At 43.5% G+C, this 27,138-nt stretch overlaps 2 protein-coding genes across 12 annotated transcripts in view; one reads left to right on the forward strand and one right to left on the reverse strand.

Moving 5' to 3' along the window:
* Cnga4 (cyclic nucleotide gated channel subunit alpha 4) overlaps window positions 1-27,138 on the forward strand; it is a 33,986-nt gene that overhangs the window by 3,481 nt on the left and 3,367 nt on the right. The window contains exons 1-4 of one of the 5 annotated variants that reach the window (XM_063275897.1): window positions 11,285-11,402; window positions 25,265-26,562; window positions 26,696-26,797; window positions 26,974-27,080. In XM_063275897.1, coding sequence (XP_063131967.1) covers window positions 26,501-26,562; window positions 26,696-26,797; window positions 26,974-27,080 — 271 coding nt within the window. In that variant the 5' untranslated portion in view covers window positions 11,285-11,402; window positions 25,265-26,500. Of the gene's footprint in view, window positions 1-11,284; window positions 11,403-22,530; window positions 24,537-25,264; window positions 26,563-26,695; window positions 26,798-26,973; window positions 27,081-27,138 lie in introns of those variants that run through there. The other 4 variants (XM_063275895.1, XM_063275898.1, XM_063275896.1 and 1 more) reach the window with 4 other exon arrangements.
* Fhip1b (FHF complex subunit HOOK interacting protein 1B) lies at window positions 54-22,493 on the reverse strand. Of its 7 annotated transcripts, none has more exons than XM_006229932.5 (12): window positions 22,322-22,493; window positions 11,495-11,826; window positions 10,721-11,359; window positions 10,244-10,402; window positions 9,985-10,071; window positions 9,623-9,790; window positions 6,817-6,896; window positions 6,424-6,629; window positions 5,847-6,044; window positions 2,824-3,002; window positions 2,505-2,667; window positions 54-573 (listed from the first exon to the last, which is right to left on the reverse strand). In XM_006229932.5, exons 2-12 carry the CDS (start codon window positions 11,630-11,632, stop codon window positions 215-217), a joined length of 2,376 nt encoding a protein of 791 aa, XP_006229994.1. In that variant the 5' UTR covers window positions 11,633-11,826; window positions 22,322-22,493; the 3' UTR covers window positions 54-214. The 7 variants fall into 7 exon arrangements, with proteins under 7 accessions (XP_006229994.1, XP_063141639.1, XP_006229993.1 ...); XM_063285569.1 differs by having other exon boundaries at window positions 6,466-6,629; window positions 22,322-22,474; XM_006229931.5 differs by having other exon boundaries at window positions 5,253-6,044; window positions 6,466-6,629; window positions 22,322-22,474.

The following is a 27,138-nucleotide window of genomic DNA, read 5'->3' on the forward strand; positions in this document are numbered from 1 at the left end:
ATAGGGCCAGAGCCCCACAGATAAAGGGTGGCAAAGAAGAATTGAGCACAGAATAGAGATTTCCCTTTTATACATATTGCAACAAGTTCTCATAAAACATTCATCTGAAATAAATTAAAAAGTCCATTTGCCACTGCCTCCAAACATAAAAAGGAGCCCGTGTCCTGGATTTCAGCCCAGAACACAGAAGGCCCTGATTGTCCATGGAAGAAAATTAAGGATTGAGGGGCCCAAAGCCTGAGATGGGAGGAACAGATACCTCCTCTGAAGTATCCAACAAGAAAGGCGAGGTGACAGCATGGGCCTGGGAGATGGCAGCCAACTCCTTGAGAAACTCAGGGAAAATGACTGCACAGTAGACAGCATTCTTGACTCGAAGAGCCTCACCTTGGCGCTCAGAAGCCCCACCCCGGGGGAGCAGAACTGGAGTTGAAGCCCCTGGAGAGCCCCCACCTAGTCCAAGTCCTGTTCCATCTCGCCCAGGTTGAAGAACCTGTACCGCCTGTCGGGCCCTGGTTGGGCTGTGTGCATGCCGCAGGAGTAATTCCCCCAAGGATGGCCTCCGGCTCCTCACTGGAAATAAACAGGGGTATCAAGAAGGTGCTAGATCAGGGAGCCTGCCTTAGTCTGAGGAAGAGATTCCCCAATCCCCTTAAGTTATTGAACTTTTCCCCTGGGGTTCTGGAAGAAGGACAAGATGAACAAGAAATGAATTGAAGTCCATTTCTTGTCTCGTTTCTAAAGTTGACTGAAGATGAGAGAGATGCTTTTTCTCAGTCTCACACCAAATCCAGCTTGTTCAGTCACTTCCCCTCCATCAAGTCTCCTCACAGCCAATATTTAAACTATTTTATTCCCAGCTACAACTCCTTCCCTCTCCATAGTCCCTCCCCCTAAAGAATTTAATCATTATTCTACCACCACCAAGACCATTCTCTTCAGTCTAATATGCCCTAATTCTTGTTTCCTATCATGCTCTAGATCAGTTAAGTCTCAACTTTCCTAATGCTTCAACCCTTTAATACATTTTATGTTGTGGTAACTCCTAAACATAAAATTATTTCATTGTCACTACCTAATTTTGCTACTGTTATGAATTGTAATGTAAATATCTGATATGAGAGCTCCAAAGGGGTCATGACCCACAGGTTAAGAACCACTGTACTCTAGACCTACATACATATAGAGACAACTGCTTCTACTTTGCTCTGCCTACCTAGAGCTGACCCACATCCTCTGCTCCTTCAATACCTACATGTACAACTGTAGTTCAGGACTGCTTCATTTCTTCACACTCTAGTGCCCATCAACAGTAGACTTCCTTACACTACTACTTCATCACTCATCAGTCCTTCTCCTATATCCACCAAGACCTCCCTCCCATTGGGTATACCCAGACAAATTCACATTTGTTTAAACTGAATAGAGCTGTCTAAAATACTGTCCTCTGTCTTACTTTCTGGACTTTACCACTATGGAGCCTAGAAATATCCCCCCAGATCATAATAAATGTTTTTATTCACCAATTCGTATTGGTTACAGAGACAACATACAGACTTATTAACCTTGCATTCAGGGTCTTACTCACCAACTTTTTCTCAAACTCTCTAAAGCACACTCACTTCTGTGTGGAGGATACCTACCTTCCTGAGATCTAACAGGCGCCTTACATCTATCAGTAGCTTCCTCTGGCTAAAATTTGCCATTCCTACTTTATCCTTTCTAGCTTAGTTAGCTCCACCTGGGAGAACCCTGAAAACACCTGTGATGTTCCCTACACTGACTGGCTCTACTATCACTAACGTCAATAATTTCTTCCCAAAACTTCTATCTCATGCCTATGAACTCATAGTTCATAAACTATGAACTCAGACTGTCACATTTAATGCTTCCCAACCACTGAACATATTCTGCAAAAACTTCTTTCCTATCTCTGCCCTATCACATGCTTTCTTTCTTTTCAAACTTCCTGGTCCTGACTGTTCTTCCTAAATCCCTTCTCTTAGTGCCAATTACCTGCAATTACTGAGCACATGCAGGTTTTTAAGTCTCTCCTGATTTCTAAGTGACTGAAAGATCCAACTGCTGTTCAGCCTAACTGCCACTCTAAAAACCACTTTTACTCTGGTCAAAGTTTTCCTATCTTACCACCAACTGTTCCACAACCTTGTAAAACTCCCTATTCCAACTAAAATCTAAGATCTCTCCTGAATAAAAGAATAGAATACTTCTATGCCTACCTAATCCCTACTTATTACTCAAGGCCACATACCATATCAAATTCTCACAATACCTCAACCCAACAACTTCTTTCTCCTTCCTTGCCCCTAGACCCGTCCGCAGTTTTTGCTGATACTGTCAATTAGGCTCTTTTAATAAAATAACTATTCTCTGACCCAAAGCCTGGCATGAAGACTTGCTTTTAAACAACTCACCAGTTTGTGGATCTTAACTAATGCTGGCTACTGAGATATCTAGGGAGAATAAAGGAAGGTGGTCCTCACCTAGGGAATCAGAGCGGCGGGGGGTAGGTCCTGCTGTAGGACCTTCAGCCCAGTCCAGCTTCCCACGGGCAATGAGGTACTTCTTGGCTTTGGATAGCAGGGCAGGGAAGTCCTCCTGGGAGGCCGCAAAGCTCTCAATCTTATTCTTCACAGAGCCCAGCACCTAGGAAGCACAACTTATGACATTTCTCGTGGCTCCATGTTTATACAAGGCCTTTCTAGTACCACTGCACCTGTTCCCAGCCCACCCAAGGTCACTAGTTGTGGGCCTGGCCCACCACTGAGCCTGGACGCACCCATGCATGCATGCATCGCACACCTGCAGCAGGGACTTGACACTGGGCTGGAAGACCATGTTGGTGTTGAGCAGGAAAGAGCGGAGCAGGGGCTGGGGGTGACAGGCCAGCTGGGCCACCAGCCCCGTCAGCAGGAAGTTGACATAGACGGAGTTCTGCAGCATGTTCTCGAGTTTGGCAAAGAGCACAGCCATGAAGGGGCCTGGGAAGGGGGTGGGCACAAGGATACAAGGCCTGAACACAATGCACACTGCACGCATTACTCCCCCAAACAAGACCCCCACTAGATGAAATTATATTAAGTATCTGAGTGTGTCAAATGACCTGTGACCAGTTTCTCTAGAAAACTAAGGCAATCCAGATGCCCATTACAGACATTATAACCTATGAGTCGGACCTTAAGTTCTAGAATCAGAGATCTCATCTCAGATTTCAGACGTGCCCTGGGCCAGGATAAGCTGAAAGCTCACCAACATTTAGTTCCTTGTTTGTAGTAAAATAAATATACCTACCTCATATGATAATTAAGAGGACCAATGAGATACTGATGTCAAATATCAAGTACAAGATCTAGCAATTTTTTTCATTTGATTGTAATCATAACCTATACTGTATTTCTCAGTTTTCTAAGAAGCTTCACTCAAGAATACAACAGAATACAGAGAACCAAAACACAGAATAAGGTTCCAAGTGAGACAGAGTAACATGAAACTGGTCACGAAGAAAGTAAAAAAGAGATGTAACAAAGAAGAAACTATGATATTCAAAGCAAGTATTAAGTCTTTAAGGAAACAAAGATAACATTAGCTCTGTTTTTCAGGAACAGGGAAGTGAGTGAAGTAAACTAGACACTGCAGGAAAAGAATAGCTTAGTTGGGGAACAGAAAAGTGATTCAGGATAAGAAGGGATTAGCATTATGTCCTCGGAGAGATGCCTTAAGACATAACAGGACACTAGACCACTAAAGCCATCACAGTATTTCTAATGAAGGATTTTTGGAGGAAAGAGAGAATTAGATGAAGCTGTACTCACAACTACGATTCTGGAATAGTAAACAAGAGGTGGTGAATCCTAAAAGATTTTATTCTACCATCTGCTGGAGGTATCCATATTACTAGCCATAAAGCAAAAGTAATACTAGCTTAAGAGCCTATTAAAATCTCTTAACTTTTTCCTTCTGCTCATTCCCTGGGAGTATCTTGTAAAGGATAATACAAACACCGCAAATAACTTTACCAAAAAGAAAAAGGAAAGAGATTTCCTTTTACTAACACATCAAGACTGTAGTAAAAAAAACCACACTACCTCCTAAAGGCACTGAGCAGGAAAGGAGTGGAGCCCTGGCTTAAATGAATAGAAAGATAGTTTTCTATAGTCGGCTAGAGAAGGAATATGGCCCTATATGGTGCTATAACAAGATAGTCCCAAGCTTTCCAAGATACATAGCAGATAAACTTGGATACCAACAACTAGGATAGGTGGTGTTTTAGTCAACTTAAATCTTCCATAACTCACTGATGATAATCCCAGTGAAAAGCTACTATTTGCTGAGTTTTCACAATGTGCCAATATAATGGTAAATGATTTTCAAGCACTAACGATAGGTGCTAACTTGAGGTCTGCTTAATCGAAAGCCTATGGTCTTAACCTTAGCCACTGCACTGCTTCCCAGACTGCTTTGTTTTCCCATGCTGAGATGTACATTAGAGCCTGATAAAGGCTTGTCTTGCTCATAAACAAAACAGAGTCAGCCCAAAATCTCAGGTTGGGTCTAGCTCCAGGGGCATCTATCCAAAAGGGCCTACCAGGGACACTCAGAACCATACTTTGTCATTTCCCCTCAAAGAGAAGTACTGCTTACCATCCAATCCTTATTAATCATGTCCTTAAAATAAGTATATTGGAAAATCATGGCAACCAAGAAAGTACAGGACAGTAGATGAAAGAAATGAAATAGGGCCCTTCTTTGAAGAGACAGAAGGTTCTGTGCAGGAAGGAAAACACCAAAATGGCTGACTCCAGGACCATAAGAGACCTAGCATAAGATTGAAAACTCAAATACACACTGTTGGGAATGGCACAAAACAGAGGTGCACGTGTGTCTTTCATACAGGACAGTACAATCATCCATGTGGCTCAAATGTATTTTTCATCACGCCCAGAGCATCCTATTTACAAATCCCAGAAAATGGCCAGACTAAAGGAAAAGGAGGAACATGCATATAAGGACATACAAGGCTCAGACATAAGTCAATATCCAAACCAGCACAAGCATGGAAAGACATATCAACAAACAGTATGACATGATATGAATGTAGAAGAGACTCAAGCAAAATGGATGACAGGCAAATACACAAAAATGGCATAGCCAAAAAGGTCTTAGAAATCGGCACAAACATGTTGAGAACATGCAAGAGTACACAGAGCGAAGGCTTAGGTCAAATAGCTTACCGGTGAAGGGCTGGCTGGGCAGCTGGTGGAGAGTCCGCAAAGGGCTGCTGAGGAAGGGGCCAGGGGGCTCAGGAGGGCAGGTGAAGCTCTCGTAGGCCTCCTCCTCCTCAGGAGGTAGTGGAGGCTCTAAGGGAGGCTCTGAGCCAGCTCCACCATTGCTCAATGCCACCTCCAGCTCCTGGAGCTCTTGCCCAAAGCTCTCTAGTCCTGCCATGCCCTCAGAGGTACCCTCTAACAATTCCCTAACTCCTTCCTGTGACACCAATCGTGGCACCAGACGAACCTTCTTGGCTCCTTCTGGCCATGGCCCTGGTACCCCATTGAGCTGGGGTGGGGGTAGGTAGCCAGGAGTATCCCCTACACCCACAGCTAGCCCCCGACTCCCTAGGTTTTCCTCCTCTCCTTCCCTCACATTGTCCCTGTCTTCCTCTGGCAGTAGGCTGCGTTTCTTAGTCCGGGAGCCAAGAGGGTTAGGCTCAGGTGGGGGACGCTCGCCATCATAAGGGGCAGACCAGGTTCGGCAGGCTCGGACACAGCGGTCTACACCACGGCGTGCCTCACGCAGATACTCCAGGTAATTGTCTTCTAGCTCACCAGGCTCCTCTGCAGGACTGGGTCTTCGACCAGGGCTGGAGGTTGGTGATGCAGTAAGCCCTGGGGATCGAGGAGCTGGACCTGGGGACTCAGAGCCACCTAGGCTCTGCTGACGGAGAAACAAAGCCAGACGAGATGGTGTGGAGGGCCGGGGCACTGTTACCACGGATGAAGAATCAACACTGGGGCTTCCAGGGCCTTTAGAGAAAAAAAGAAAAATAAGCAAAACCAAGAAAAGATCAAGAGGAGACAAGAGATCTAGAGACTAAAAAAGAAGAAAATGAGGAGGTAGAAATGGAACCAATTTGATAGCTGACTCTCCAGTCTCTAGACTAATTTATCCTAATTCACCACCTCCCTCACCACCTCCATAAATGAAATTATGCAAACAGAATACAGGACTGAAATAAGAAGAGGAGGGCTAGAAGGTAACCCTATATTTCTCTGGAAATGCTAAAGATCCTCTCTGCAGGACCACTCATCAATCTCCCTAGAGAAGGACTGTACATATTGTCACCTTCCTCCCCTCACCCAAGCCCTGCTTTCTCTTTAGGCTCACCCAGAACCCAGGCCATACCCGTGATGTCCTCCCTTCTCCCTGGCTCTCTGCTAGGCCCACCTCGTGCCCACGAGGCATGCTCAGGACGAGGTGGGCTAGGGGCATGGTGTCGACAGCAGCGTGGGATTAGGGAGAGAAACTTGTCGGCTGCCCGTCCATAAAGATCCACATCACGCACAGCTGGCTTCTGGCTCAGCATCACATGGTTACATGGGACAAGATACCTGGGAGAGAGCAAAAGAAAAAAGGGTGATCAGGAAAAACAAAGTACCTGGAAGAGCAGGGCAAGTGAACTAAAATGCTAAAGCAAGCTCCAAGAGACGCTCATAAGCAACCCCAATACACCCATCGCCCCAACAAAATACTAGGCCCTGAGGGTCAGCCATCCCTCAGCCCTGCCCCCACAGGTACCTGAGAACCAGCTGCAGCAGAACATCCTCACAGCTGAGGTTCAGAAGGGTCCTGAAGAGACTCAGAGAGACCATGCAGAGCTGAGGGGGAAGGGGAGGGAGGGAGTCACCATAGGAGCTCTCTATCCTCCAAACTATTTACCAATGGGAACTACCATTCCCCCAACCCAACTAGCCACTCCTAGTTGGCCCATGTGCCAAGGTCTAGCACATAATCAGTATACAAGTATTAACTAGATAAACACATAATCTTTGTGAGCAAGACTTTACCATTCACAGATAAATAATCATGTCAAATCCACTGGAATTCTACAGACCATATACATAACTGAAGACTATCTGACCAACATACTGATTCCATCAATGTTTCAATGAGACCCCAGAAAAACAGACACTAAGAAAGACTAAAACAAAGTAAATGATTCAAAGGAAACTACAGCAATATGATAGCCAAGCAAATGTCAGTCAGAGGGGACTGTAGCCAAATAGTACTTGGATGGCTACCAATAAAGAATCAGAGGGAACCTAGAAGAATCCCAACTGGGAAGTAGGTGGAACTATGAGTATTGAGTCAGAGTCACCTCTCCAACACCAGTGTATCTCAGGAAGTGGGATAAAGAGCTCAGAGCAACTGACAGAAAAAGGAGAAAGTAAGTGGGTAGGGTCAAGAGCAGGAAAACATTTTGTTTTAAAACAGAAAAGCTTTATTCCTTTCTGGCCAGACATAAATAACAGACCGGCAATAAGCTAACTCTCATAGCTCTGAGTTCCTTAATGTTTCATGCTTTCTTTATGGCAAATATATCAGATATCTTTGTCTTGTATAGTCTTGGCATTGCTTGCTAAATGGCTACTAAAGAATTAAATGGATCAATAAATGGAAAAAGTTCACACTTGGGGCAACACAGATTTCCTACATGACCACTTTAACTAGCAATGAGAATTCAGACTCCTCAATAGTAAGGTGAGCAGCAATTTAGTTTTTCAAAGACTTGATCACCAGAACCCGTAAGCATTTACAGTCCAAAAGAGACTTTACAGATGTGATTAAAATTATGAACCCTATGGGGCTTCACAGTGTAGCTCAGTGATGAGTACTTATTTAGTATGCAAGAGGCCCTGGTTATGATATACAGCATCAGAGTTTAGAATGTGAGACTGTCTCAAAGAAAAGAAAGAGGGCTTAGGAATGTAGCTCAGAGGTAGATTGCTTGCCTAGCACACACACACAAGACCCAGGGTTTGGCTCACGGCACTATTCCTAAGAAAACATTGTAAAGAAAAGAAAAACTGAGAAAGGGGCTCAAAATATAGCAGGGATGTGACCCACAGCTGTGGCTCTGAGAATGGAAGAAAGCAGTCAAGCTAGCGATGGTCCTTCACCAGGAACAACAGCCCAAATGTGTACTTCAGAATGAAAAACTATTGTTTTAATTCATCAAGTCCGTGGTCATTTGTTTTGACAGCAATTAGAAACTAACAAAGATTACCAAGCCCACAAACAAGTTAGCCAGTGGGTCACTTGAAGGCACAGAAGTCAAACTAATGCACTATCTTAAAGGACTGGAAGGTGGAAATGAAATCATCTATATTTATCATGAGTATCCTGCAATCAGAAGAGATCTAGTTACTGTAAGAACCAGCAATGAAGAAGGAACAAGCCACGAACATGAAAAGCTCCTAAAAACCCTTGGAGACTAATAGAAGTGCTAGAAACTAAAAACCATGAAAGAAAACTACAAAAGTAAGATTAGGATGAAAAATGACAGACAGTCAAAAGGATGATAGAGAAATGCACCTTGAGGGAATAACTGTCAGGGCAACCCATGGGGTTAGATAGACCTCAGACACAGGCATTCCCTACCTTTAAAATAAGGATAAAAGATGTATACCTTTATAAAATTAAGTGTTTGATATCAGGAACATACTCACCTCTTCTTTTCTCTCTCCTCTCTAGAATGCATTAGTCCTAATCGTCTCAACTCTCACTCCTCTCATTCTTTCTCCCTCTTGTTCAGCCATCTCTAGTCACAGAGATCATTCAGTCCTAAAATACGTTATACTCATCCCCTATCACATGCCCTTTGCATATTGGTCCCTCTACCTAAATTATTCTCACTTAATATTCAAGAGATACTCCATCATCCTGGGCATAACGTCACCTCCTCTGGGACATCTTCTCTTCTAGCCAATTCATTCTTTTCTAAACTATTTGTTTGTTTTGCAAACAGTAACCTCAATTTTCAACTATTTTAGTAACTTGTTATCTATTTTCTCCATTAAATAGCTCTAAGGTATCAGCAACAATATCTACCATGATATCCCCAGCATCCAGTGACCCAACAGGATGTTGTAGCAATACAAATGTGCAAGTAGAGGCAATATAAGTGGGTAAGCAGGTGGATTTGTGCCCTGATTAGAGTTCAAATGCAGTCAATCCAAAAAGGAGAGACAGCAAGCCTACAAGAACTAGTAGAGACACATTTATTAGTAGAGACTCTTACATCACCCACAGCAGCTGAGAGAGTGGTAAACAGCTTAAGGAACCAGTGAAGCAGTACCACACTACAAGCACTACTTTGCGGCAAAGCCTAGAGCCCTGCACTACAGATGCACAAATGAAAAACAGGGAAATAAATTAAATTCTGTACTCAAAATGGCTAAAAGTTTAGTGCTACATAGTGCCAGCTTGAAGTGACTGCCAGAGTCAAAACCCAAAAAAAGAGCAGGAACACTCTTGGACAATAGAGATCAGAGAAAGATGGCTCACCCAGGTAGTAAGCCAGGACAGAGTTTAAGAGCCATACCCGGGAGTTGCTGCCAATACGGGCAACGAGGGTGTCAAGGATGGTGTGGGTATCATGCCGATGTAACAACAGGAATCGCAGGAAGGTACGGAGCAAGGCAGGCTCTGAGATGCTCCGCAGGAAAAGTTCCAGATAGGCGGTACTCGCGATCATCTCCTCCACAGAGGTCTGGATGAAGGAAAGGGAACATTTGGAGACTTAGGGTTTCCCTACACATATAGTGATTCATATTCCCTGGGTTCTAGGAAACAAGAAGTATCAGAAAGGGAAAAAGGAAGGAGAGCACTACCCACTGCCTCCCATATAAGTCCTTTCACTGGTCAACCACCCTCCAGACAAGAATGACTCACTATCATTCTTACCTTGTGCAGGGCAGGGCCCATGACAGGCACCAGGAAACCATTATGGATATAGTCAACCAGCTGCTTCTGCACCAGGGGGTGAGCTACCTAGATAGAACAAGAGAGAAGAAAGAGATGATCAAGAATCCACTGCCTAAAGGGAGCATAAAGATAGGCATAATAACCCCAATTTCTATAGCAGAACTCCAGGAAACGGACCCTCTCACCCCAACTTCCCAGAAGGACCAAGTGTCATACCGCTTAGGAATACTATCCCTACCTGAATGACTGCATTGCAGAACTCTAGGGAACTCATGAAGAGTGCGAGGGCAGGCACTCCTATCCAGTCTTCCCGGCGCAAGCAGTGCCAATCATCCCCTGGAACCTCAATCTTTCGAGGCAGTGAGGAGTACAGGGCACTCAGCCCTGTGGCCAGCACCTAAGGAGGGTTACCAAAGGCTCAGATAATATAACAACAAAAGGGAACTAACTAACCATAAGATTTTATGGGAATACAGCTAAAAGATACTACCAAGGCAGGTATTAAGTTGCCATGTATCAGGACCTCACCTACAACATCTGCCCTATCTAGCTATGCTCATGTTTCATCCCCATTCCAACATCAAGGAGTTGCTTTCAAATCTGAAGCAAAAGGACCTCCTTGATTCCTAGCCTTTCCACGTCTCCTGGATAGAAAGATGCTGTCCAATGTTCACATGCCTCACCCTACCCCCCCCCCATCCTAGGGTTTGCTAACCGGGCAGAAGTAAGAGTGATCTGCGATGTAGCGGCCCACAGTGGGGCTCCCATCTGACAGAGCCATGAGCAGAAGTAGAGCATCACGGGCCTGCTGACCCAGGGTGCCTTCTCGATGGACAAAGGGGACAAGGCGAGAAAAGAGGAGAAGACGTGGAGCAGCTCCAGGCTCTGGGGGTGGCTGCAAGAAGAACTCGAGCAATGAAGGCTCCCGAGCAACACACACACACAACTGGCTGAGAAGTAGCACCAGGCCTTCATCCAGTGCTGGGCTACTGGGCACAGGGCGGCCACAGGCATCAAGCAGGGCAAGCAGAGCCTCACGAACTGGCCCGTGCCGCAACAGAGGCTGCCGAGCTTCGCTCACTAGCATCTCAAATAGTTTCAGCTGTTCAGCCCGCCGTTCTTCGACCCCATCCCCAAACTCATCCCATTGCAGCTGCCATGTCAATACTCGGCTCAGCAGATCCTCACGCAGAGCAAACTCTAGCAGGGGCCCAGGGCCTGAGGGGGCTGAAGGAACTGCTCGATCCTCTGCCAGCAATGTTAGCATTTGGTACGTGTGGTTTCTCACAGCACTGAGATCATCTGCACCTCCAGCAGCTGCCCGAGAGCCTTGCCGCTCCAGGATTCGCACCACCTGAGGCAAAAAACAGGAAAGAGGAAGAGTCTAAGATGAGAAGGTAACATTTGAATGGGGGGATAATATCAAACTCAGAAGGTTAGAACTTTGGGACGGGTAACAGCCTAGGTATTTTGTCATGGAGTCTCCTACCTGGGACCAGTGATTCTTGAAGACCATGAGGCATGTCTCAGGGTCAGCCATGACAGGGGTCTGTAGACTGGCCCCTTGAGGTACACGGTGACCAGGAACCCGGGAGGCCAGCCTGCTCAGCCAGTTCATCTTCTCCATGAGGCAGGCTGGACAGGGCCAGCAGCCAGAGGACTACACTCTGAGAATGTACCAGCTGGAGGTTTTCTCCACTTCTGTCTCCAATCTGCTTCATCCGGTCTGTAGGAGCCAGTAGCTGGCCACAGAGCCACAGATTACACCAAACTAGAGTAGTAGCAAGGCCAGAGTTCACTGTCCAGTCCAGTGTTGCAAATCTAATTCAAAGGGAGATGAAAAGGATAAACAAGCTCACTTCTCTCAACTTCCCTGAAACAATAACTCAGAAGCACTCCACTGAAAATCACACAAATTACACAATTCCACACAGTATATGAAACTTACATGCCCAAAATAGAATGCATTCATTTCTACCACCAAACTTATAGCTTCCTCAACCTTTTTCAAATGTCACAAACATTCACCTATATGCTTAGATCAAAAATCTGGCCAAAGTCCCTTGTTTATCCTCTTCCTTCCAATATCTAATTCATTCAACAAATCTTGTCATTCCAGAGGATTATGAGTTCAAAGCCAGCTTGAACTACATAAAGTTCAAGGCAAGCTAAAGCTACATAGTTTGTCTCATAGACTTTTTTTCAAAAAGAAAACAACAGGGACGAAAAGTACAAAAATCAAATTATGTCTATTATAATAGTTTCTAATGTAGCTTTTTTTGAGACAGGCTCTCAATATACTGAACAGGCTAGCTTTAAACTAACTCACTATGTAAGTTAGTTCATCATTCTTGCCTCAAATTTTTCATTCTCTTGCCTCAGTGCCTCACCCCTGCCAGACACCATGCCTGGCTTTTAGTTCTATCTTTGCCATCGTGAGAGTTCATTCTCCATTTAGCAACCATATTGCTTTTAAATCTAGACTTTACTATACCTCTTCTTTGTTGGACAGCCCTCAATGGCTTCCTATCACACTAGTAAGTCCTAATTCTTTACCTTATAGAAGCCTACACAATGTAATCTCTACAAGCTTCTGTCAGTCTCCTCCTCACTGATGCTTTAGTCACACAGTTCTTTAATAGTTTCTATTCCCTATGTCTAGAATGTTCTCCAGCTCTTCTGCTGGCTCTCAACAGTTCTATTCAAGTGCTATCTATCTTCCCAGAGAAGTTCTCCGTAATTAACAATTTTTTAAACAGCTTATCTTCCTATCTTCACTTTCTAGTTCATAATCCCTTAATAGTTTCTATTATCTGAAACCTATCTTCTCTAGCTAGCTATTTTCTCTACCAAGAAATTGGTTCTTAGAGGGCAGGATCTGCCTATCTTATTTACTTTTGCATCTCCAGTGGCTAGAATAGTATCTATTTGTTAAGTGCTTGAATAAATACAGGCTCAATGAATGAACAAAGAGGTAACATATTTCAAACTAGCTACTGGCTCAGACCATAACCCACAGTTCCTTCTCCACCATATCTAACACCTCTTCATCAGTACTGTCTCTGAAGAGCAAAAGCTCTTCACAGAATGATGTGGTTCAACTGTGTTTCCTCTTTAGACTCTAAAGGAGCTGAAAGAACCCAGAAATTTGATTCAAGTGCCACACTTTGACCTAACGTTATATTAACCAACATATCCTTTCAGCCATTTCTTTTACAATTAATCACATCACAACTAAAGGAAGGTGGCAACTGTGCTGAAGGACACCTTTTGTAAAAATGACCTTATACAGGGAAGGGCCAGTCCTACAGATCAAGAGAGGCATACTCAACTGATTAATTCAATGTATAACAATACTGATAGAAGTACTGGACATTGTACTAAGTAAGCCCTGAAAATACAGGTAAAACAAAAATGGCATAGCATAGGCAAAATAAATAGAAATATTTGCAAAACTGTAACAGAAGAGTGAAGAGATGCAACTAACTTTGCCAGGGGTGCTGTAAGAGGGCTCCACAGAGATAGTATCTGACTTAGGTCTCTAATGATACACCAGTTACACGAGGAGCTTTCTTCATAGCAAAAACAATAAAGTCAGGCAAAATGGCTTTCCAATGTTCAAAATGGCCTTAAAATCCCAGCACTTGGGAAGGCAGGCAGGAGAATCATGAGTTGTATTATAGCCTGAGCTATATAAGCTAAAAGAAATCTCCATAAAACAAACAAAAATAAAAAGTCTAGCAAAAAGTAGAACACAGGGAAAAAAGCATGACAAATCTAAAGTGAGCTGCAAGTTTAGTGAAGCTTAATCACTACTTAGAGAGCAGAGGCATGGTACTGAGTTGAAAAGAGTGAAGGTTACAAACACCACTGAATGTGATGCTACAGGAACCTTAAGTTTTAACTACTGACATCCTGGAGACAAAAATGTTTTCAACCAAGACATAAGATCAGATTTACCTTTAAAAATACTTCAGATAGCATCATAAGGTAGAGCAGAGATAGACAGATGTCAGTAGACAACTTAAAAGAAATTTAAAAAGATCTCTCTTTTTTTTTTAAAGTAATGGTAAGATAGCAAAAATACCAATAAAAAGCTAAATCTTAGATTCACCTCTATCTAAACATGTCCTGTGCAATGAGTATTCATATCTATAATGTCTCTGGAAATTATTTAACCATTTTTCTTCTCCTTCTGCAGGAAGTCATATCATTCATCCTTTGAAATCCCAGTACCAACACAGCATCCAAAGATGTTTGTGAAACAATGGCACAATATAATAATAGCATATATACACATATATGTGTATGTGTAAATGTACATATATACACACACACATACAAACATATGTCACTTACTACATACATACCAAGCTCTGCTCAAAGCACTACTTTTTAATATACTCATTTTACAACTGAGGGAATCAAAGCCCAAAGGAGCTAGACAAACTGCCTCAAATAAGGCAGGTGGTAAACAGCTAGTCTAGAATATAACTAAAGATAATCTGCCTCTGGATTTAAATCAAAGGGTGAAAACAGTGAGGCCTGGCACATCCAGAGATGAGCAAGAGAGATGATTAATGCACCTAACACTAGAGACTTGGGAGCCCTGTCGACTGTCTTGTGCTTCACAAAAGGTGATGAGATCAAGTATATTACACACCTGAAACGCCAGCACTCAAGACTAAAGCAGGAAGACTAGTTCAAGGCCAGTCTGAGCTAATATAGCAGGTCCCCAATTAGCCAGATAAAAATAAGTCAGATGGGGGGAAAAAAGATGGAAAAAGAGAAGACAGAGAGGAGGAGAACAGACAAGAGTTTTAAGCATGTTAAATTTTGAGACACTTAAAGAATACTTCTAATATCCAGAAAATGGGCTAGGAATGCAGCCCCATTGGTAGAGTACTTTGTCCAACATGCACAAAGCCCTGGGTTCAATCCTCAGCACCACATAAACCAGGAATGATGGTGCACACCTACAATTCTAGCAGAAGTCCTAGATAATCTTCAACTACAAAACTTAGAAGCCAGCCTGGGTTGTGAGACTGGCAAAAATAGATAGACAGTCAGACAGACAGACAGACAGCAAGCAGACTTAAGTTCAAGAGTGAAAGTAAACTAGAGCTATAAAATTCAGGAGCTGCCAGTCCATAAGTGATCAATGAAGCTGCGAAATGGCATCATGAAAGAAGGTAAATGTGAAATCTTAAAAAAAAAAAAAAAAAAAAAAAAAACAGGATTTTGGGAAGCAGAGTGTGGTGGTTTGAATGAAAATGGCCTCAACAGGATCATAGGAATAACACTATTAAGAAGGCTTTGCCTTGTTGGAGTAGATGCAGCCTTGTTGTCACCGGGATTGAGCTCTGTGATTTCCAATGTTCAAACCAGGTCCAATATCTGTCTCTCTGCCAATCCAGATATAGAACTTTCACTCTGTGCTCCTTATCTGCCTCTACACCATGACCATAATGGACTAAACCTCTGGACCTGTAAGTCAGCCCCAAATATTTTTCCTTTTAAGAATTGCCACGGTCATGGTGCCTCTTTACAACAAAAACCTAAACTAAAACACAATGAGAATTCACTGACAAATATTTAGCCAGATGAAATCTTCATCCCTATAATCCCAGCACTTGAGAAGCTGAGGGGGGGAAGAAAGTTTGGGTTATATAACCAGATAATTTCTCAAAATAAATAAATAAAATAAAATAAAAATACAAGGCATGGCTGTATATGCCTTTAATCCCAGCACTCAGGAGGCAAAGGTCTATGAGTTCAAAGCCAGCTGGACTATCTGCATGGAGAGTTTCAGACCAGCCAGCAGGGGTACACAGTGAAACACTGTCCCTCCAAAAAAAAACCAAATATATATATATATATATATATATATATATATATATATATATATATTACATATATATATATTACATATATATATATTACATATATATATATTACATATATATATATTACATATATATATATATACATATACATACACACACACACACACACACACACACACACACACACTCACACCCCAAATAAAAACAGTAAAGATAGTCAGAAATTAGAGACACCTAAGAAGTAATAATCTAGAAACTAAGGTATGGATGTTTCAAGAGACTGGAGATTCCTCATAATCCCATAAAAAGAACAAGTAGAATGAAGAGGGAAAACTGTCCACTGGTTTTACTGATTTTTTTAAATATAATTTCAGAAAAATAGTTAGAATGACTAAGAATGACTGAGAATTAGAGTATAAAATACTTGAACAAAATTCAGTGACACAGAGAAGGATGAAAACAGGGTCATTTGTGTAGAAAAATGAGGAGGTTGGGAGTCAAGAGTTCATATGGTTCAGAAGTGAATGCTGCTGGCTCAGGCCTGGGAGGTTGAAGCAGGAAAATCACAGTGAGTTCCAGGCCAGCCTCAAGGATATTTGTCAAATGAGAAAATAAGTCTGAAGAAAGGAAAAAGATCACATGGATAAATAAGTTAGGAATAGCAGACAAAAATAAGGAATACAATATCTGAGGGGAAAAAAGCATATACCATCTTTTTTGAAAGGAAGGAAGGAAGGAAGGAAGGAAGGAAGGAAGGAAGGAAGGGAGGGAGGGAGGGAGGGAGGGAGGGAGGGAGGGAGGGAGCAGTACAGGATGAGTGTCCCCTCAAGTAAATATAAATGCAAAGACAGAGGGAAGTATCTACCACCTCACCGCCCCCCAAATCCTCCACCCTCCACACTCCCACTCCAGCCTCAGCCTGCCCCCTCACTCAGGAGACTAACAGTAAGGAAGAAAGGAGAAGTGAGAAAGTAAAGCCACAGAATGGATGCTCACTCTTTCATACACAGCATCCTATAAACTATCAACAACTGCACACTAGTGGCTAAGAACAGAAAGAATGCACTGGAAAAAATACTCAAATCCCAAGGATTTGAGGTCCCAGACAGGCACAGGCTGAGAAACACAAACCCCACAGTTAAATGATAAAAACTCTTACTGCTATTAGCCTTTGATAATGTATCAGCCTCCGCCGGTTTCTTTAATCACTGCCTATACCTTTGTAAATATAGTCCCATTATTAATTAAATTCTTGTGAAACCCAGCCTGAGCCATCTGCCACCTGCCACCTGCCAAGGAGCTTGACTGATACAAGAATATCACTGTTTACAGAGTACTCTCTACAACATATCTCATTTGAGCACTGAAAACAAATAGAAACCTTATGCTTGGAAAAGCATAACACAAATAGGAGGTAAGGCTTGAGCTCTAAAATTCCTCAAACAAAAGTTTAAATCTCAGTGTACTATCTCTTAACTGTGTGATATTAAATAAACCACAGATCTGAGCTTGTTTCCTTGTCCAAAAAAATTCCTAACAAAGTAACTACTCCTTTTAAGAAGTAAATGAGGTAACAGCACTTCAGACAAAAAGCAAATCCTCTGTAAACTGTTTCTTTGCTCTTTTTTTTCCTTTCTGATCCTGTATGATAGGATGCTCACACCTCTGAGATAAGAGATCTAACCTGCTCTAAAGTATGTTCTGCACACTCAAGTCTCAGGATGCTCAGCAAAATAAGCCTTTCATGTGTCTAAAACAAAACCCCTCCAGGTTTTGGAAGATTAACAAACTGTTTCCATCGTGCAATATCTAAGGTACCCAGTCTTCCTCCCCTCCTTTAACCACCACAAAGCACCTACAGATGTAAGACTGACCTCCAGGCCTTTTTGAACTACCTCCTGCAGGCCTTGGAAAAGAACCACATAAAATCAGCATCTCAGAAGTCAAAACTAAACATTTAATCTAGGCCCTGTTCGCATGCTGAAAAAAATTTCAGAAAGGTCTTTCCTTGGTATTCCTACCACCTCTTTAAACTCCTGGCAAAGAGGCAAAACTGCATTCGCTATGATGCCCTTTGTCCCAAAGCAAAGTCCAAAAAAAAAGATAGATTCCTAGGTCTTCCCTATTTTATCTTCAGGCTAAACCACACAGTGAGTAGGGAAGAAGCAACTGACTTCCTGATCTACACATAGCCAGAGTCAGCCACTCACCTCAGGGTCCAAAGCACAATAAAAACAGCTTTACAGGCCCACAGACCAAAAGCTGTCAACCAACCTTAAGACAACAGAGACAGGAAGTGGCTCAGCTTCAGCCTCTCTAAAGAACCTTTGCCCTGGGAGAGGCAAAGAGAAAGAAGTAGGAAGGGATAGATAGATAGATAGACGTATATAACTTTACCAGACAAGGAGAGACCAAATGACCTTCCGAGAACAAACCTCTTCCTAAGCAAGACTGATTGTTGGCATAAAGCCGTTGCCCCAAACACTGAAAGTGGAAAGACCTGATAAAACCTGTAGAAATGAGAGGTGGAGAAGGGGGTGACTCAATAGCCTATCTGGAGCTCAATTCACACATACCATCCCTGCTTTTCAATGTCTCAGACAAATGGGCTTTCAGAATACAGCCCACCTCTCCCCATACCACCTGGGCCTCTTATAGGTATCTCTTCATCTCAGTCATAAGGCACAGTGAACTTCTCGCACACAGTGATTGTCTTTACAACAGTGAACTCCTCAGTGTCACACATGGTTATCTCTATACCTGTTGTTTGAGGGTGACAAAGAGGAAGTCAAAGACTGGGTGAAATTGATCCTAAAGGGTATGAAAAGTTCACTGGGAAGAGAAGAAAAGGTGTTCCTAGAAGAGGAAGCAGCTTTTACAAAGATTTCAAGGCTAAAAAAGTAACATGTTTGTTAGAGAACTGTGAACAATTTATTCAAGCTAGAACACAGAGGAGGGAGTGGCAACAGACAAGGCATGAAGAGGTGAGTTGAGGCCATATTAAGGAAATTGGATGTAGTCCTACAGGCTACAAAGAGCCAACTTTTTTAAGCAGCATAGTTCCATGATTGAGTTTGTATTTTTAGAAAGATCATTCTAGGAATAGGCAAGAAAAGATCAACTTTTAAAGCAATAGACATTTTTAAAAATTTAGATAAGCGCCAAAAAGCTTAGGACTCAGGCAAAAGTTGGTGATGATGTGGCAATGGAGATAACGGAGGAAAGTATATTATCATCTTAGTGACTGACCAAATTTAGGAGGTAAAGGAGCAAAAAGAATAGAGGGTGACACCAAAGTCATCCTCTGGATTGATATAAGGGCAGATGATGGCAAAAAATTTAAAAAAGGATCTTTGGGGCAAAAAGACTAAGTTCTGTTTCAGGCATGTTAATTCAAAGATCCCTGTGGAGATTTCTGCGTAAGTGCCTATGTATATTTAGAACACAGGGACTGAGACAGATACAGAGAAATAATCATATCATTCTTTTTATATTTTCACATTCTCCCTTTAAACTAAAACTATCTTTTTCTCCCCTAACCAGAATGAGAACTCTATGAAACTTCATAAGACTATAACTTATTTCTATTGCTATCTTATGGGACTGAATTCACAAGAATTTGTTGAAAGAATAAATGAATTTGTTTTCCTAGCCCTTACTAACAGTACACACCACTACAAAAATGTTTCTATCACTACAGCATCCTGATCCAGGTTACATCCTCTCAGACCTACCATTCCTCTATATATCAGAAGTTAAAATCTATTTTAATTAATGTGTTATTGTGGCAACAAAAAGTTTAGTATAGCAAACAAAAACTTTTCAAATTCTGTGCCTTCTCTAGTACAACAAAGAATTTAGATAGATCCTAAGAATGCTCTAACATGCCAGCCACAGTAGTGAACACCCATGTAGGCACATCTCTGTGACCAGCCAAGCTACACAGTAAGACCTCAGCAGGGGCACGGGGGGGGGGGGAGGACAAAAAGGAGTGGGGGAGGGAGAAGGAAGGAGAGAAAAAGGCAAAGAAATTCTCTAACATGTGATTAACATAATTATCAGTAATATGCACCCAATTCCTATTCCATGTCATTGATACACTATTAATCAAAGCCCTCATACCTATGACATGCTCACACCTTTTTTTTTTAGTATAACAATTACAAATCATAAAGAAAACTTCTTGCAGGTATGAAGTCCTCTACTTCATCACAACTTTTCCAATACATAATGTGCCCTTTGCCCGCACTGCCTTTACTCTCTCTTACAAATCTTTCTTCCTCTAGTCACTAGCACTATGAAGATGACAAACTGACTTGTTTTGTTACTCTATCTCTGTGAGTCTGCTAGCTTTTGAATCTGATTCCTCATCTGTAAAATTCCTTCCTTTGCCTATTTCACAAGGTATTCAACAAATTTTGAGGATGCTATGTAAAGCATGTCGCTTTGATTTTATATGAATTAACATAATACGTAAGCATGCATGCTATTCAGATATCTAAAGTTACATAAAATTATTTTATGTAACTTATATTAAGTTACTATATTAAGTACATGGTTCTTCGACTTCAAACAACACACACACACACACACACACACACACACACACACACCACTATCATTCTGAATGTCAGGATTTCATAAACCAGTAGAAATATTTATTTTTAAAAAGATGATCAACTTTTTATTTTCATGACTTTCTTTAAATTTACCACGTACTTTATCACTAATTTCTTCACTGAAAGAGCAAAGAGCACCTTAACACCAAAGTAAGAATAATAATATTAGAGTAAGTTAACCCCACCCCTCTTTTGGCAGTATTGGGATCAAACTGTTGGGTCTTGAACATGGAAGGGCATACTCCTACTGAGCCACACCCCCAGGATATAACTTTAGTTCTTCCATCCTGTCTTATACAGATGAACACTACCATGGACTAGATCCACACACAGCTCAGTGTTTAGGGACCACTACTACAACCTGTAAAGCTTGTCAGTCCTAAAAAGTTCTGATTATCTGACCAGGCATATCATTATGAAGAAGGCCTCTCTGGCCTGCAGAAAGAAGAAATGAAAATAGATCACAGACCTCTTTGGTCTCCAGAGAGAAGAAAATATATCACAGGATAAAACAACTCTCTCTGAAGCTGAGATTTTTTTAACAGGATACAAACTGAGGCTGCCTCAAATTCTCAAGAGATAGTCTTCATAGACCTAAATATTGTTATGCTTAAAGGAGGCTCAGGATGCCTCAACTACATAGCAAACTGTCAGCAGAGAAGATCCAGAGATGTGAAAATGGCCATATCACTGAGTAAGACCAACTTCCCAAGTTCATGTCTGTACGGCTTGAAAAATACAACTAAAATGAACTTAATTACAGGGTACAGAGGAAAAGATGAACTGTAAAAGAATAGAGAAAACTTTTCCAGGTGGTCAAAGTGTTTGGCATCTTGATTTCACAAATATGCACATAGGTCAAAACATGTGTATGAGCAGTTTAATGTACAAAAATTTACTTCCACAAAGCCTTGTTTTGTTCCTGCTTCTCAAACTCCTAAGAGCAAACCTAAATACAGTGCTGCATGTGACAAGCCATGTGGCTTCCATGAATGTAGAATTAGCAACTGACAGTCAAATACAGATGACAGCTATAGGTAAGGAGGATTGTAGTAAGAGTGTCCAGAAGCAGAGCAGGCTGAGAGAAAATATGGGTAGTTCTATTTCTCCACCCCTCAAAAAAAAAAAAAAAAAAAAAAAAAAAAAAAAAAACCAACTTTATGAGTGTCTCATCTTAAAGTCTGCCTTACAAAACAGAACCTGAGGAAACTCCGGCTCCATTATTACTCTGTGGATGACTAAACCTCAAACATTTTCATTATCACAGTTATTATTGCTCATGATGCTGCTTTGTGTGTGGTGTTTTTGGTTTGCTGTTGTGATTATTTTCCTCTCTATCACTTTCTAAAACATCTATGGGCACAGGGCGGGCAAGTGCACAACACTTGCACCTGTACTTGATCTAAAACTACTGCTCTCCCTGGACAGGACATCCAAGGAGGCCCCACAACCAACCTCATCTCTCATCCAAGTCTCACAACCAAGCCCTCTTTCCTCTCCTACATCAAGGCGCAGCCATGCCCCGCAGGTTCCCGCCTTGGCCTTTAACGCTCCCCCATCCTCGCACAGGCCTTACTCCCTCAACTCTTGTCCCAGGACGTCCCTCACCTTTCCAAGCTCAGCGAACCCACACCCTTTGCAAACGGTGGTCATGAGTTCCTTCAACTGGGCCCTTCAGATCTGGACCCAGAATCTCCTCTAGTCGGCTTCCTGGTCCACAGCACCTAGGCTGTCCCCCTGCCCGCTACCTCACACGTTCGCAGCCCCTCACCACCTGCCAACCCCTCACCCTGTCCCTTCAACGCCAGCAATTCCCAAACCCCGTGCCGTCACCCCGAGTCCCCTCGGCACCTTGCGCGTCTGCGCGCGCTGCGGCCCACGCGTCTCTTTCGCTTGCACCGCGCCGCCCTGCCCGGGCCTGTCGGCGGCCGGGCTAGGTGAGTTCAGGCCGCCGCCATCGCTCCTCAGGCGAACCAGCCGCGCCCCGCCCCGCGCCACACGCAGCCCGCGCCCCCGCGAACCTCACGCAACCGCCCAGTGACGCACCGCTAGACAGCGGCGTACCAGCTCATTGGCCGGGCCCGGCCCCAGCTAGAGCGTCGACGCTCGTTTCCTGGCAACGGCCGAGCGCAGGGGCGTGGTCCCCATCCGCATTCCAAGAAAGGAGCGGCTCCACACCCTCAGGCCCCGCCCCTTCGCGCCGCGGACTCCGCCCTTCTGAGGATTCCGGCGTTTCATAGGGGACGACCTGAGAAGAGGCGGAGGCCTGCGGGCAGGGGCGGGGCCTGAGGAGAAAAATTCGAACCGGAGGGCAGAAGGCTGCTCTAAGGGAGGTACAAGCTTCTGAGGCCAGGATAGACTAGACCTTGGAAAGCACCAGCCAGATAGAGGGCGAGGCCGAAGGGGCGGGAACACAGACTCTGGGCGGTGCTTAGAGCGTCAAGTGGGCAGGGCTTTCCCTGAAGGATAGGCCAAGGGCCAGTCTGTGGGCAGGGCTCTGGAAAGCTCTCCTAGACCAGGCTGGTTGCTACCAAGGTAGTTTGTTTCCACCAGACTTGTACACGCAGGTTGGGTTCTACCTTCCTACCCACGCAGACCTCCTCTTCCTGCCTCTCCCGAAGCTTCCGCGACCTCGTGGAACGCGGAATAAGTTCCTACATGACAGCCTGGATTCCTGATCCATTAAAACCTGTCTCAGTATTAGGGCTGTAAAAGGAAAAGCACCTAGACGCAGCACTTAGCATGATTTCTGTGCATAGAAGATGAAAGAGCTGAGAGATGGCTTCCAGGGGGAGATGCTGGCTGAAACGAGAGTGAGAAACATTAAGAGAATTAGCAGTTTCCGATAAAATCTGTAGTTGAAAGTATTCTAGCAGTGTTACCTGGTTGTGATCATTCTTCTGTGGTTACTTAAAATGATGGATGACAGGGGAACGTGGATAAGGAGTTTACAGTTTGGTGTGTTTTTGTGACTTTTCTGTGAGCCTAAAATTGGTTCATATTAAAAGTATTCAAAAAGAAGAAAGAAATGGAAATTTCACCTTAAAGAATTAGCTATACTAAGGCAATGGCCATGACCCCGAGAACACCAGTACAGTGTGACTGGAGCCTGGGAGCATGCAAAGCAAAGATCAGATAAGAAGGAAAACAGAATATAGAATACTGCAGGACTAGTTGACCATTTTAGTTTATATCGTATTCTTGGAATAATAGATACAGTTTTAAACATGGTCAGGTGGACAGGGCACCTTTTCAAATGGTCATTCAAAAGCAAAGCCCAAAATAGGATTAAGAATGTAGAAAAGGAGGAGTTGTAGACATTAGAAAAGTTTGAGAAATAGCCAACTGTAAAAGGGAAGGGGAAGGATTAAATATTGATATCCTGTATAAATTAAAAACAATCAAAGGGAACCAGAGAGATACCATCATAGTTAAAGCACTGACTGAGCAAGTGTGACAACCGGAGTTCAAATTCCCCAGAATCTACATAAATGCCGGGTGAGTGTGGTGACCCACCAGTACCTGGCGTTGGAAGGGAACTGTTTTATTGAGAGAACCTGCCTCATTAAATCAGAGGGAAGAACAAACAAGTATGATTTCTTTCTTCAGTCTCAGGCCTCTACCTGCACATACATGTGCCCACGCATATATAAACCACACACACACACACACACACACACCACTCGAGGGCATACTCACAAATTTCCAGAACTGGGGGCATTGTTATGAGAGGTGGGAGTAACAGTGACTGGAAGGGAGAAGAGCGACTCCTCAGGGTTATAGTAATAGTTCTGCTTCTTGATCCCAGTGCTGAGCTGGGGAAGTTCAATTTGTGAAAATGTAATATTCTAGATTACTGTTGCTACAGTGATAGTGGTAGTTACTATATTGGATGTATTAGCTGTGCATTGCTGTTACAAAATGAAATCAATAACTTGAAATAGTTTATCTTGGCTTAGAAATCTCTGCCCATGGTTGCTTTTGGAACTGTGGTGAAGAAGGAGATTGTGCCTCAGAGTATATGGCAGAGGAGGCTGTTTGCCTCATGCCATCCTGGAAGTAAAGGGTAAGAGAAAAATGTTCGAACCCCAGTATTCTTTTCAAGGGCATACTCATTGAATGCTACCTGTCTCCTTCCTAAAAGTTCTACTGTCCCCATTTGTGCCAGAAGCTATTGACCAAGACTTCAACACATAGCCTGTGGGGTACATTTAAGACCCAAACCATAGTACTAAGTAACACGCCACTCCAAATTAGTGGCACAAACCAGAAGGCCTGTCATTCTGTGTCCAATAAGATGCAGCTGAAGTGGCTTATTTCTATCTCGTGAAATCTGAAGCTGCATCTAGGAAGCTCAAATGTGGGAGTGACTTGAGCCATCGTTAGAATCATCTTAAAGCTTCTTCAGTTGTACGGACAATGCTGGGCTGGAACAACTGGAAGGCTGAACTTAGCTCAGACTTCTCGAGTTTCTCACAGTGTGATAGACAGAATCTAAGACAGCAGCATCCTGAAAGGCGGTGATCACAATTTGCATGCCAAGCTACCCAGAAAGCAGCAACGTCTTTGATGGTCTAACCTCAGACATCACACAGCATCACCCTTAGTATGCTCTATCAGCTGGCAGTCACAAGTGACAAACATCAAAATATTTGTAGTCGTTTTGTAAAATATACACCACATTACGTAATACTAAATATTGGTCCCAGGTGTTTGGCTATGCCTTAGTTAGGGTTTTACTGCCGTGAACAGACACCATGACTAAAACAACTCTTTTTTTTTTCTTTTTTTCAGAGCTGGGGACCGAACCCAGGGCCTTGTGCTTGCTAGGCAAGCGCTCTACCGCTGAGCTAAATCCCCAACCCCTAAAACAACTCTTATAAGGACAACATTTAATCGGGGATAGCTTACATGTTCAGAGATTCAGTCCATTATCATCTAGATGGGAACATGGCAGCATCCAGGCAGGCATGGTGCAGGAGAGGCTGAGAATTCTGTATCTTCATCTGAAGGCGGCTAGCAGAATACTGACTTCCAGGCAGCTAGGGTGAGGGTCTTAAGCCCATGCTCACAGTGACACACCTACTCCAACGAGGCCACACCTCCTAATAGTGCCACTCCCTGGTCCGAGCATTTACAAACCATCACAGACTGAGAGGACAGAAATGGGTGTTGGAAAAAAAAAAGAGTAGGTGGAAGAAGATAACGGTGCTGATACAATGGGTTGAAGGTAAAAGCTTGAGCCTTGCCACTGCAATTCGCTCTCCTAGGTACACCAACTGACTTCAAAAGTTCTACTCTGACCTCCGATCTCCACAGTAATAGCAGCAGGGACATCAGCCTGAGGGGGAAATTATAGGTAATATGTTTGTTTTTTCACAAAAAGAAATGTTCACAAGAAAACTTGAAAGAAGTTGAGGGTCCACAAAATATGTCCAATGGCTGGCGGCATTGAGCATGAGAGATAATAAGAAAGGAACAAAAGTAACATAAGCCCCAAAGGCTAGGTGATGTGTATGCAGATAAAGCTGTGGCCAGGGAAAACACCTCTAGGTGAGAGGCACCCCTTTGTCCCTAGAGACTAGTTTAACACCTGACATGAAGAAGCCGCTTGGCACATAATTGTTAAATAAATAACTAGGCCCAAACAGAGAGCCTGCATAAAGTGAAACAGAATTCAAACCTACACCAAAGGCAGGCTTGGGGAAGGCGAAAGAAGACAGCAACAAAAGTGAGCTTCCTTCCCAAGCATCCACCTCCCATCACCCCCAGGGACCTCATTAAAGGTGTTTAGCTGGGCAGGTGTAAACCAGCCTTGGGCCTGGGAGACAGGGCAGGGTGCTGGAGCTCCATTGCCTCCACCCACTCCATACCTGCTAGCTCTAGTTGTGTTGCTAAGAGCTTCAAAGACAGAAAAGACGCAGCTGGAGCCCGAGGGCAGCCTCTTCCAGGAAGCCAGGCACTTTCCCAAGCCACCTATAATCGGAGAATCACTGGATAGTCTACAGACTAGAACCACACTACGGAAACATGAGCCAGGACGGCAAAGTGAAGACCACAGAGTCCACGCCCCCAGCCCCAACCAAAGCCAGGTGAGAAGTCTGCTCCTCTGTGTGGTGTCTAATCACCTCACTCCCTGGGGCTTCCTTCTTCTCAGTGTCCTGGTCAGAAGGCAAGCACTGAATGTCTGGTGGATAAATGAGTGGAGTCTCTTCTTCCCTGCAGGAAGTGGCTGCCAGTCCTAGACCCATCTGGGGATTACTACTACTGGTGGCTGAACACAATGGTCTTCCCAATCATGTACAACCTCATCATCGTTGTATGCAGGTTTGGCAGGGGTGCTACGTGAGGCTCCTTAAGAGAAGGGCAGGCCTAGAGGGTGAGGCCTAAAGGAGAGCTGTCTTCCCTGGAAGGGCTCAGGGCAGAGGGCTGAGGGACCTGTCCTGACAACCCAATTACACATTGGTACCTTTAAGCAAAGACCCTCCGTCCCTACCCTGCAGGGCCTGCTTTCCTGACTTGCAGCACAGTTACCTGGTGGCCTGGTTCGTGCTGGACTACACGAGTGACCTGCTGTACCTACTAGATATTGGGGTACGCTTCCACACAGGTCAGTGAGTCCCTGGGACTAGCCTTTCTCCCAAGTAAGTGTTAAGAAAGCAGCCACC

This window comes from Rattus norvegicus, chromosome 1 (genome assembly GCF_036323735.1).
Source record: "Rattus norvegicus strain BN/NHsdMcwi chromosome 1, GRCr8, whole genome shotgun sequence".
NCBI lineage: Eukaryota > Metazoa > Chordata > Mammalia > Rodentia > Muridae > Rattus > Rattus norvegicus.

Coding starts and splice junctions, on each gene's coding strand:
- Fhip1b (NM_001005538.2), bottom strand. CDS start 11,632: ATGGAGAAGATGAACTGGCTGAGCAGGCTGGCCTCCCGGGTTCCTGGT. Junction 9,791..9,984: donor TGGGCCCTGCCCTGCACAAG/GTAAGAATGATA, acceptor TCCTTCATCCAG/ACCTCTGTGGAGGAGATGAT. Junction 574..2,504: donor CCGCCGCTCTGATTCCCTAG/GTGAGGACCACC, acceptor GTTTATTTCCAG/TGAGGAGCCGGAGGCCATCC.